Here is a 13,564-nt window from a genome sequence, read left to right on the forward strand (position 1 = left end):
TTGTTTTTGGTATTTTTTCATGGAATTTCAATGATAAGAAAGTGGAGTTAGCTCATCCATTGGAGTTTCTCAACATTTTTCTTGTAAATCCTTTTCGATGCATTTGTTGAAAGATACCTCTTCTACTTTTTCTCTAGACAGAATTACTTGGCGTGCAAAGATTCCTTGTGAAGTTAAGGTTTTCACATGGACTTTGATTAATAAAATTAATACCAATGATTTGTTGTAGGTGAGCAGACCTTACAAGGCCTGTAGTCTGCACATGTGCATTATGTGCAAGTCCTCACAAGTTAAAACTTCACACATCTTTCTTCATTGCAAAGTTAGTAGGCTGCTTTTGAATAATTTGTTGATTTTTTTGGTGTAGTATGGGTTTGCATGGGGGATGTCGAAGGGTTTATGAGATTAGAGGTTCATGGATTTGGGAGAGGTAAGAAGCAAAGGATTTTGTGGAGGTGTGCTTGCTGCAGTATTCTTTGGGTGCTAAGAATAAAGAGAAATGAAAGGATTTTCAGGATAAGTTTGTGTTTCTAGCATTTTTTTTGGGCAAGCTCTTTTGGTGCTTCTAGTATATCTTTGGGTGTTTTGCAGTACTATCAGAGAGCTGCTTTGATGTAATTTTTGTTTATGCTTCTTGGAGGGTGCTCCATCCTCCCTTTCAGTTTTTTAGGAGGATGCCTTGTCCTCACTCCTCCCCCTTGTTTTCTTCTCTCTCTTTAATCAATTTTTTAATTAAAATATCTTTAAAAATGGTTGAACTAATGAAGATGGGATCTAGGTAAAATGGAGTTGAGTTTTAAGTTTTAACTCACTATTTTGTCTTGCTCGATAAATCACTATTTTAAAGGATCCTTGATATTACTATTATTCTGTTTCCTATTTTTATGCTTTTCCTTTTTCCCTACATTTTTATGTTTAATATTTAGATGTATTTATATTTTATCTAAATATAATAGAATAGAATGTATGGACTAGTGTGGTTATTAGAATCAATGATTCATGAATAACAAAAAAAAAAAAACATGTAGAATCAGCATAGATCCTTCAGACTTGGACTTGGTAATATCATTACAATGTGTCACGAGCTAAGCTTGTTCAGGGCATTATGCTTGCCTGTGACCACTTATCTCGTGTGCTTGGGATGAGTTTCCATCATGTAAATACTAGTGTAGGGTTATTTTCTGCTAGTAGAGTCTTTGTAAGCCAAATAAGGTAGTATGACTCCTCGGTCACTTTGATGTTTCCTAGTGCCAGGATGATAATTACATAAAAACCTCTTTAGGGGAGGGTGAGTGTTCATCAGTCATTGTAAAACTCACTAGCAATTGTCAGCGTGCTTAGCCTACTTGCCTCCCTCGCTAAGTACAACATGTCAACGGAGGATTTGTTAATGAATTACGTTTGCTTCAATGTTTACTGCTTGGTTGCCACGGCTTTCATGAATTGATTATTATTTCTGCTGCTATCTGAATGAATGTTAATGAAAGTGTTTTGTGGATGAATGTTGGTAAACGATAGGCTGGCTAGTTAAGCAAGAGTGCTTTAGCTAGCGCCGCACGCCCCTTCACAACGGTGTGAAAAGAGTCGGACCTTGACATTTGGTATCAGAGCCAAGTTGGTGACACTTGGTGAGAGCCCAAGGTTGAGTTGCTACGTGAATTCGATTGCCTTCGTTGTTGGATTTGGGAAGCTTTGGTAAGTGACCATGGCACCAAACACTGCTGAGAGGATCAGCGTGCTGGAAGCAGAGGTTGAGACAACAACCAACACTATGGCCGCGGAGGTGGCCCAGATGAGAGAACTTGTTGATGAGGTGATGGGATCACAAAAACATCAAACAAGTTTGCTAGGCAACTTGTCAAAGGACTTTCGCCACACAGTGGAAGCTTTGCAGGCTTGGATTGCAGATCTGGATGCAAAGATGAATGTGATGGTTCTTGCTATGGGGAACTCCAACACTCTGGGAGTTAGCAAAACCAAGGTGCCAGAACCGAGGACGTATGGGGGTGCCCAAGATGCCAAGGAGTTAGAGAACTTCTTGTTTGATGTGGAGCAGTACTTTCACGTTGTGAGGATGGCCTCAGAATAGGCAAAGGTGGATACTGCGACCATGTACTTGGTTGGTGATGCCAAACTGTGGTGGCGTACCAAGTACAGAGAAATTGAAAATGGAAACTGTGTAATTGATAGTTGGGCAGACTTGAGGAGAGAGCTCAAGGCCCAATTCTTTCCTGAGAACGTTGAGTATAATGCAAGGAGAAAACTGAGAGATCTCAAGCATACGAGGTCAATCAGTGAATCTGTGAAACAATTTTCTGCTTTAATGTTGGATATTCAGGATATGTCGGAGAAGGACAAGTTGTTCTATTTTCTAGAGGGGATGAAACCGTGGGCAAGAACTGAACTTCATAGGCAAAGGGTTCAAGACTTGTCAACTGCACAAACGGTTGCAGAGCGCTTGACTGACTACGCTGGTGATGATACCGCTTCGTCCAAACAGTTTGGCGTAAAGGGAAACAGTGGAAAGTTTTTCAAGAATGGCAAACCCAAGAGTGGGGGAGCCGACTCTAAATCATCAACCTCACAGGAAGCTTCGTCGTCTCAAGGGTTCAACACACCCAATGGAAAGGGGAAGAGTAAAATTGAGTGTTTCTTGTGTCGAGGTCCTCATAAAGTTTTTGAGTGCCCTCACAAAGCATCACTTAATGCCTTAACAGGCTTCCATTGTAGAACAGGCAGTGGAAGACGATGGGGAAGAGGATGATGCCCCGAGGGTGGGTTCAGTGCGGTTGGTAAACGCATTGGAAAAGCAGGCAAAAACACCGAAAGTTACACGAGCAAAAGGGTTAATGTTTGTGGACTTGAGGATAAATGGGAAGAGTACTCGCACTATGGTGGATACGGGAGCTACTCATAATTTTGTTTCGCAGTTGGAAGCAGGGAAACTCAACTTATCCTTAGAGAAGGATACAGGACGCATGAAAGTAGTTAACTCTGTAGCCCAGCCTACTCTGGGAGTAGCCAAGCAAGTGGCTATAAAGCTTGGACAGTGGGAAGGTCATGCGAATTTCACAGTGGTGCCATTGGATGACTATCCGGTCATTCTAGGAATGGAGTTCCTAATGGGGACGAGGGCAGTGCTGATGCCTTCGGTTGGTTCCCTGTGTCTGATGGGAGATCACTCGTGCATGGTGCAAGTCGTTGCAACGAAAGGAGACAACGGGAAGTCCCTTTCAGCCATACAACTCAATGAAGGATTGGGTCAGGGTGAGCAAACACGTCTAGCCATGGTGGTCGTAGACAAAGAAGTAGGCCAAGAGTTGGAGCCTACGACCATCCAAGCGGTGTTGGATGAGTATAAGGAGGTGTTGCCGGATAAGCTACCTCACAATTTGCCTTCACGACGGACTGTGGAGGATGAGATTGAGTTGTTATCAAGAGTGAAACCACCTACTAAAGGGCCATGTCGGATTGCGCCTTGAGAGACAGTAGAGTTGGGGAAGCAACTTGATGAAGTGGAAGCGGGATGTGTTTGCCCTTCCAAAACACCGTTGGGAGCATCGGTGTCGTTTCAGAGGAAACATGAAGAGCATCTACGGAAGGTGTTCAACAGGCTGAAGAGAAACAGTCTGAATGTGAAGAAGGAGAATTTCTCTTTCGCTCGGCGGTGCAACAAATTCCTTGGTCAAGTCATTGAACAAGGTCGTATCCGGAGGGGTATGGAGAAGGTAAGGATGATTCAAAAACGGAAGATCCCCACGAGAGTGAAGGAGTTGCGTTCCTTTCTTGGCCTTACTGAATACTACCGGAAGTTCGTTAAGGGGTATTCGTGGAGAATGACTCCAATGACAGAACTACTGGGGAGGTATTATTGGCCGCACACGCGAGATGATGTGGTTGATTATACCAAAACTTGTCTCACTTGCCAACAAGACAAGGGGGAGCGGAAGAAGTATGATACTTTCATGGCCGCACCAAAGTACTGTTTGGCAGAGGAGACGACACAATTGTTCCTTGTGACTATTGTGAAACGTTGGGGTGTTCCCCAAGTTATTATTTGTGACCAGGATTTAATGTTCACTCACAACTTCTTAACAGAGTTTTTCAGGATATTCAGGTCACACCTTGACATCTCTTCGAGTTATCATCGACAGACAGACAGACAGATGAAGAGATTCAAAGAGCTACTAGATGAGTACTTGTGCCATTGTGTCAACGACGACCAGAAGAATGGCGTACAACTACTTGATGTGGCTCCGTTCTGTGGCAACGCCCAAAGGCGCTCAACAACCAACAAGAGCCCTTTTGAGCTTGTTACAGGCCAGCTGCCGCTGTTACCTCACACAGTGGCCGAGCCGTACAAACGAAAGAGTCCTAGGGCGTACATCTTCACCAGTGAAGGGAGACAGAATGCAGACTTTGCCCAAGCCTATCTAGAGAAAGCTTCTAAGCAGATGAAGAAGTGGGCAGATCAGGAGAGAAGACCGCAATTTCATGTTAGCTGCCTCAAGCCATTCAACGCCAACACAACAACCTGAGCAGAAGTCAGTCAAACAGCGCAGAGTTGAAGACAATGCAACTTAATAGACATGATGTTGAAGAGATCCTTGCAGACAGAAAGTTCATATCCTCAAGGAAGAAGCGGCAGAAGTTCCTTGTGAAGTGGAAGTGCCTTCATGACAAAGAAATCAGCTGGATTTCTGCAGAAGATTTGAAGCCATTCGTGGACAAAGTTGAAGTGTACCTACCGCCAAAAGTCTACGAGGACGTCGACCGCATAAGTGGGGGAGAATGTCACGAGCTAAGCTTGTTCAGGGCATTATGCTTGCCTGTGACCACTTATCTCGTGTGCTTGGGATGGGTTTCCATAATGTAAATACTAGTGTAGGGTTATTTTCTGCTAGTAGAGTCTTTGTAAGTCAAATAAGGCAGTATGACTCCTCGGTCACTTTGATGTTTCCTAGTGCCAGGATGATAATTACATAAAAACCTCTTTAGGGGAGGGTGAGTGTTCATCAGTCATTGTAAAACTCACTAGCAATTGTCAGCGTGCTTAGCCTACTTGCCTCCCTCGCTAAGTACAACATGTCAACGGAGGATTTGTTAATGAATTACGTTTGCTTCAATGTTTACTGCTTGGTTGCCACGGCTTTCATGAATTGATTATTATTTCTGCTGCTATCTGAATGAATGTTAATGAAAGTGTTTTGTGGATGAATGTTGGTAAACGATAGGCTGGCTAGTTAAGCAAGAGTGCTTTAGCTAGCGCCGCACGGCCCTTCACAACGGTGTGAAAAGAGTCGGACCGTGACACAATGCAATGAAGCACCTTTTAATTTCTCATGCGTGGTTTATTTTTATTCACTAGGGCTAGTTTCACATTGCAAGTTCAGTTATTGTGGCTGTGTTGAGAATCTTGTCCATGTTTGTCAAGGGAAGAGTCCCTTTGGTAACTGATCCTCTCACCATTTCAGAGCAGTGTCATTGCATGTTTCAGACATTCTTTGAGAGTTTGAGTTTCCAGATTCAAGCATGTTCAGTGGTTTAACTTAAAGGAATCTCTGAACGTTATGAGGATATTGTTGTCCTCATTCTACATCAACAAAAAAGCTGTTGTCCCAACCATAGATTTTTTATCCCTAGAGTAATTCATCTGAATTTAACTGTATTTGTTCAAATTTGAAGGCTCTGCTTGTTAATATTCTATATTTCATTGTATTTCTGTTATGTTCCCCCCCTCCCCTAACGATTGCTATATTAAAAAGTGATTTATACCTTTCTAATTATGACATCTGTTTCAGTTGTCATCTTATGCTGGGGGAAGTTGATAACGCGCTTCAATATTATAGCAAGTGTGTGGAATCAGTGAGTGGTTTGTGCTTGGATCGAAGAATCATAATTGAAGCTTTTGATGGCATACAAAAGGCTCAGGTACTGCAGTTGTTTTTGGTTATGGGAGTTTTTTCAAAATATAATATCAGTTATGATGGCAATTCTAATACCTTTATTCTTTTACAATGCTTTATTGAGAAGTGTTTATGTTTAATGTGTATTATTTCACTCATATGTGTGGGTAAGATTGTCAAGTTTTTGTCGTATACAAGTGGAAAGAAAAGAGGAAGAGAGGAAGGGGTGAACAGCAGAGAAGAGAAACAAAGAAATCTCGCTTTCCATTCATGTGTGTCTATCAACTTATGTTTCTGTATCTACGGGAGGAGTTATAGTGCAATCATTATTAAAACTTATTATTTGGCTACTCTCCTTCAAGTTTGATGATTTGAAGCATGAACACTAATCATGCCCACCATTTTACTTGACATATAGTTGGACCACCAGGTGTGATGATTTGGTGGTAAATGTAAGGACTGGAGAATGTGAGATAATTAATTCAAATCCTAGGAGTTCGGCTTATAAACCTTGATCTCAAGCATCCAATGTAACACCACTATGCTTTTAATGGAGGTTGAAGTTGGGCTATTGTTCAGTCTCCTCATCAGAGATTTCAGCGCTCCATATAGTAACTCATTTTTTAATGGCTTAATTCTTCAATAGACACAAATTAAGGGTGTTGCTCACTCCTCGTAAGTTATCTTGTATATGTAATATTTGAATAGGAACAAATAACAAATAATTATTGTGTTTAATGGAAGCATCATGTAAAAGGATAAAATAGATGTGGGATAAATATGAGAGAAATTTCCTGGGACTTGGGGGATGATTCTAGAATCCTGGCTTTGGGAAGATTTACACTTTTATGCGAGGTATAACACAAAAATCTCTTGAAACCTTCAGTTCTTTTGAAATCATAATGATAGGGAGGAAGCCTAGTTCAGTTCTTTTGAGTTCCATTCTTGATTCATGTCATGTTCTCATTTCTATGGATGAGAGACTGCTGTGTCCTGATGTAATTTTCTTGTTCAGACCCAAACTGATAGTCCTTTTCATTTGGTAAAACTATGTAAAAGGCCAAGTTTCCTTTTAAAGTTAAGGCATTTTTTGGTGCATGATTCTCAATAGGATGAATACCAATGATCATTTGCTAGCAAGAAGGCCTAATAAGGCTTTATCATCTGATATGTGTTATGAACTTTGTGCAAGAGTAGCAAGACTATTGTTCTTCTTTTCCTACACAGCCCTTTTGTCTAGAGGTTGTGGAATCTTCTTTTAAGTATTGATGAGGAGTGTTGGGTATGGCCAAATTCTGCAGAGGAGTTGTTTAAGTCTTCGTGGTTAGGGTGCCATGAGGACTGCAGAGTTTTATGGGCTGTGCTTTGTTTCCTACAGTGTGCTGTACTTGGTTGTAGAGGAATTTGAGGATCTTTAGTGATACTTCTCTACCCCTTAATTTTATTTGGAATAGGGTGGTTTGCTTCACTGTGGTCTTCTGTGGCTGGTGCCTCTGCAGGAGTTCACGTGATTCATCTTCAGATTGACTGGGGAGTTTTAACTTATGCGATGCCTTTTGTTGTCCGTTTTTAATTTTTGCAGGTGGACTTCTGTCCTTCATCTTGTGCATTATTTCTTTTCTCTTAATAAAATCTTTCCAATAAAAAAGGATAAAATATTGCTACTTTATGTAAATAAAAAGTGCTAAATGAGTATCTTAATGATCTAATATCAAGCTTGATTAAGCTTGTTTGTTAACTTGTTTACGAGTTTTGTTGTGAACAATTCTTAGATAAACAAAGAATTGTCTTAGGAGAGGATAAAAGATAAGTGTTCAAAGGTTGGACAAGACATCATCCACTAAATGAAGAAAAACATAAATGAAAAATAAACAAAACAAAATACAAGCAACTAATGAATCCAAGCCCTCTGATATCTGTACATATCAGTTGGAGAAATCTCTTTTGAGAAAGCCATTCAGAGCACCATAGAGAAATGAGGACCATAAAAGATCAGGCTAACCAGTGCAGGCCTTGCTTTTTGTGGTCCTTTTCTTCTGGTTGTTTTAGGGGGATTGCTTTCTCAGATTTCCAGCAGGTTTGGTTGACTTTATTGGTTTGAATTTTCGCTTTCTCTTATTTTTCTTTCTGATAACTTTCCCTTGGCATTACTGAAACCCCTGAAATGATGAAGATACTAACACTCCAAAGAGGCCACCCAAACCCACAGCTCCTTAAAAATGCAAAACAGCATGCATTGCATCCCCCAAGAAAAGTGCATCGCAGAATCAAATGAGAACTCGTCCTTGCGCTTAAGGCTTAAATTTCGATTTCGATTCAAATTTCGAAGCTCCAAAAGTTTGGAAATTTCAACGGAAATTTCGATTTCCATTTCAATTTCAATTTCAATTTGACAAAATAATGGAAACCAATTGTAAAGCATGGAATTCTTTTATGAAACTTTAGAAATGGATAATAAATGTAACAATATAAGTTTTAGTACAAGTTGAATACATCTATGTTGTGTATGAGGTGGACAAGTTGTAATATAATTTGTATATCAAACATATTTGTAAGATAATGTGCATTAAACATATTCATTTAATACAAATTAAATTCCTAAATCATTTAGATATTATTTATTATACAAATAATGATAATTTAGACATGAATGGTTAGATAAAAAATGTTGTAAGTTTATTTTTTCATATAATTTCAAAAGCCTTCGTAATACTCTTTTGTTTCAATAAAAAAATAAAATAAATTAAGAAAGAAATTTCACTTCGATCATAAATCTCTCATTTTAATTCTGAGGAAATTTTGTTCAATAGTTAAAATTTCGACACGTTTTGCTAAAATTTCGAGATTTCGATAAATTTCGGATGATTTGTTGAAATTTCGATGGAAATTATGTAAAACAGAAATCAATTGCAATTTCGATTTTGAGGGTGATAGAAATCGGAAATTTCGACGGAAATTTCAACAATTTCGTGGAAATTTAAGGCCATGCTTGCACTCTGATAGTACAAACACAGGCACATTGAGAATTGCATATTTGGCATCTATCTCTGTACAATTTCATTAGTATAATAAGCTGAGCTCAACTCTATTTTAAAGGAAACATAAACAAGCTTTTTACCAAGCTAAGCTCTACTTTGTTCGTGAACAACTTGGTTCTTTTCCAGCCCTATGCTAGAGACTTAATAAATATTTATCCCTGTTGTATTTTGATATATGTACAATGCTTTGTTATGATTTGCTTTCTTATGAAACACTAAATCACTAGCAATACACAGCAAACTTTCGCAAAATATTTCATGGGAATAGAAGTGAGAATTCTCATTTGATGCAGATTATATTTACAGAAATTCTCTCTTGGCTAATATGCATTAATACTTCACATGAACACTAGATTAACTGTCTCATTTCATATTGTTTTTGTGGGACTTGGGATCTCTCTATCTCTCTCTTTCTCTCGCTCTGGCAGGTTCTGTTCTTCTTCTTCCTCCTCCTCCTCCTCCTCCTCCTCCTCCTTCCTTCTCTTTTCTCTTCTGATTCTGCCTCTCACCTCTGTTCTGTTCTGTTATGTTATGTTCTTTCCCTTATCTGTTCTTTTTTTTCTCCCTGCTGCTGCTGCTGCTTCTCTTCTCTTCTTCTTCTTCTTTTTCTTCTTCTTCTTATCTTCTTCTTCTTCTTCTTCTCCTTCTTCTTCTTCTTCTTCTAATCCTCTCAATTCTATCAATATATATAAATTCTAATATCTCTCCTACATCAGGAGCTTCCTTTCTGTCCTTTCTTTTCCCCCAAAGACCCAAACAAATTTAAGTATTCTTGTTTCTTCAACCCTAAAATCATGAAAAAGCAATAAAGTTTTTATGGGTTGAGAAATCTTGTTCTTTCAATATTCTTGGATTTTGAATCTTGCTTTAGATTGAAGAATTCTTGCAATCCCTCATTGCTTAAATATTATTTGATTGATTTTCATTAGCAACATCAAATTTCTTGCGGCAGAGACGAGATATAGCAGCCGAAGCCATAGGAAATCAAATCGTGGTTGACCCAAAACTTCAAACTCATTTTCCAACCCAACTCTTATTTGGGCAGATTGAAGAACTCTTGCAATTCCTCATTGCTTAAATATTCTTCAATTGATTCTCGTCACCAACCTCAATTTTTCTTGCATCAAAGGTAGTTTTCCTTTTTAGTTTCACCCATGGGTGAGATCTTCTTCTCTCTTGTTATTTCTTTTCTTATTACAATTATTATTATTATTATTTTCCAATAGTTGGTTAGCTGTGGTGATTTTTGTGTCTAGGATTTGTAGGCTTAATATTTTTTTTTTGTGTTTTCATTTGCAAGTCTTGGAATATAACAAAATTTATTTTTTTTTTATTTTTATTTTTTCAAAAAGTTCTATTGCGTGGATTTGAGTCTAGCTTGGATGCACACTCGAAATTTTACGCTATAAATTTTTTTTAATGCATTGTATTGCTGGAGTAGTTTCTACTAGTTGTAGGGTGTAACTTAGAAAACTGTCTTTGTGAAATAAGTTTGTGAAAAAAAAAAAAAAAAATGCAAACATGTACTTCGCCTGTGTAACACAAAGTCTTTGTACACATAGCCGGTCCCAAGCCCGAATAAAGGAGCAGGGTTGTGTTAGGTAGCTGACAACCAACATAAAACTTTGTCAAATCTTTTTATCATGAATTCTTACCAAAATCACCTAGATCAAGGGAATTGACGGGGTCAGTATAAAAGGGAGGGGGTGGTTAATAAGTTAATATAGGAAACTAAGATAAGATGAGCAACTTGGAATATAGGGACTCTTACGGGAAAAAGTATGGAAGTAGTGGAAATAATGTTTAGAAGGAAAATTAATTTAGTCTGCCTTCAAGAGACGAAATGGGTAGGAGTGAAAGCTAGAGAAATTGAAAAATTAGGATTTAAACTTTGGTACACTCGCAAGGAGAAACATAAAAACGTGTGGGTGTTACTGTAGATAGTGACCTAAAAGATAATGCAAAAGATGTTAAAAGAATAAGGGATAGGATCATTACAATCAAGTTAGTTTTAGGCCTAGAGATAGCATATGTCATTAGTGCATATGCTTCCCAAATATGCTTAAAAGAAAATTTGAAAAGACAATTTTGGGAAAATATGGATAGTATTTTACAGGGGATCCCGATGTCTGAAAAGACATTCATAGGAGCTTATTTGAATGGTCGCTTTGGGAAGGATAATATAGGGTATGAGAGGATACATGGAGGGCATGGATATGGAGATAAAAATGAGTCTGGTAATACAATCTTAGATTTTGCCATGTCTTACGATTTAGTTATATTGAATACTTGCTTTATAAAAAGAGAAGAAGACTTAATAACTTTCAAGAGTGGGTACAATAAAAATCAAATAGATTTCTTTTTAACTAAGAACAAGGACCATCTATTTGGTAAGGGTTGTAAAGTTATCCCAGGTGAAAGTTTGGCTACACAAAATAGAGTCTTAGAATTAGATATACATAGTAAAGAATGGAAGAGAAGGAATAGAATAAATCAACACAAGAGGGCTAGATGGTGGAACTTGAAGGGAGATAATATAGTAAAATTCAAAAATAAAATGAGCAAAGAGTGTAATTGGACAAGAGGGGATAAGGTTGATGCAAATACTGTTTGGAATAAAATGGAGAATTCTATTGTAAAGATAGCAAAAGAGGTTTTTGGGTGAGTCTAAAGGAAGATACTTGGGTAGTAAAGAAAGTTGATGGTCGGATCAGGAAGTCCAAAAAGTAGTTGAGATAAAAAGAAATTAGTATAAGATATGGCAAAATTGTAGAAACCTCTTGAATAATATAAAAAAGCGAAAAAAAATGCAAAAAATACTGTCAATGATGCTAAATGTAGAGCTTATGATACTTTATATACTAAGCTAGACACAAAAGGAGGAGATATAAATGTCTATAGACTTCCTAGAGCTTGAGAAAGAAACTGCAAAGATTTAGGTTTTGTAAAATATATAAAAGACGAGAATATCATGTCTTAATTAGAGAAGAAGACATAAAAGGAAGGTGGCGGAGATACTTTGGTAAGTTGTTCAATGAATACCAAAATGAAATATAGAACTTGGAAGTGACAAATGAAGAGAAGATTAAAAATAGGAGATTTATTCATAAAATTAGAGTCCTTGAAGTTAAGATGACTTTAAAAAAGATGAAAAGTGGGAGATCTATAGGACCAGATAAATACCAATTGAAGTTTGGAAATGTTTAGGGGATAAAAAAAATAATTTGGTTAACTAATCTAGTCAATATTATAAGAACAAAGAAAATGTCAGAAGAATGGAGGAAAAGTACGTTAGTACCTCTGTATAAAAACAATAGCGTCATTCAAAACTGTAATAACTGTCGTGGAATTAAGATTATGAGTCATACAGTAAAATTATAGGAAAGGGTAATTAAACATAGAATAAGATTAAAAACGAAGATTTTAGAAAATCAATTTGGTTTTATGCCTGGGACATCAATAATAGAAGCTATTTATCTTTTAATAAGTTTGATGGAAAAGTTTAGGGAAAAGAAGGACTTGCATATGATTTTTATTGATCTAGAGATAGCTTGTGATAGAGTACCTAGGGAAGTGCTTTGGTGGGTATTAGAAAAGAAGGGAGCTTGCAGTAGATATATAGAGGTCATTAAGGATATATATGATAAAGTAGTGACTAGCGTCGAGACCGTAGGAGGAGAGTCTAGAGAGTTCCCAATCTCAATTGGTGTTCATCAAGGTTCTACTTTGAGTCGTTATCTTTTTACTTTAGTAATTGATGAAATTACTAGGACCTTGCACAATGGATCCAAGATAAGATTCCACTCCACTCCTACTATCATCAATCAACACGATATCATTTGCAAACAATTGCAAACAACTTACGCCAAGGGATCTCATCTTGGATATTCCTAGTAATTTCATCAATTACTAAAGTGAAAAAAGATAATGACTTGGCGTATGTTGTTTGCAATTGTTTGCAAATGATATCGTGTTGATTGATGATAGTAGGAGCGGAGTGGAATCTTATCTTGGATCCATTGTGCAAGGTGAAGGGACAATTGAAGAAGATGTAGTACATAGAATTAAGACAAGTTGGGTAAAATGGAGGAGCACGTCAGGTGTGTTGTGTGATCGTAGAGTACCCTTAAATTTAAAAGGAAAGTCTTAGAAGATGGCTATAAAGTCAGCTATGCTTTATGGTTCAGAATGCTGGGCAACTAAGAAACAACATATACAAAGAATGAAAGTTGCTGAGATGCGTATGCTAAGGTCGATGAGTAGTTTAATATTAAAAAATGAAGTAAGAAATGAACATATACGCAATAATTTAGGCATAGAACCGGTTGAAAACAAGATAAGGGAGGGGCGACTTAGATGGTTTGGGCATTTAAAACGTAGGCCTAGTAGAGCACTTGTGAGGAGGAGTGAGTTAGTTATGGTTTTTGGCATGAAAAGGGGTAGGGGTAGGCCTAAAATTACTTTGAATGAGGTAGTGAGGAAGGATTTAATAGCCCTTAATCTAATAAAGGCAAATGCTCTGGATCAGGTCAATTAAAAAGGATTCATGTAGCCGACCCCTACTGGGAATTGAGGCTTGCTACTGTTGTTTCATATTATTTTTGTGGTTGTTCTTCTTCT

The 13,564-nt window shown here is 37.7% G+C and overlaps 1 protein-coding gene across 1 annotated transcript in view; it reads left to right on the plus strand.

Moving 5' to 3' along the window:
• LOC131168649 (uncharacterized) overlaps positions 1-13,564 on the plus strand; it is a 57,900-nt gene that overhangs the window by 28,344 nt on the left and 15,992 nt on the right. Inside the window, exon 3 of the mRNA XM_058128252.1 lies at positions 5,802-5,931. Coding sequence (XP_057984235.1) covers positions 5,802-5,931 — 130 coding nt within the window. The remainder of the gene's footprint in view (positions 1-5,801; positions 5,932-13,564) is intronic.

The sequence above is a fragment of the Malania oleifera genome, chromosome 11 (assembly GCF_029873635.1).
Source record: "Malania oleifera isolate guangnan ecotype guangnan chromosome 11, ASM2987363v1, whole genome shotgun sequence".
In the NCBI taxonomy this organism is placed as follows: domain Eukaryota; kingdom Viridiplantae; phylum Streptophyta; class Magnoliopsida; order Santalales; family Ximeniaceae; genus Malania; species Malania oleifera.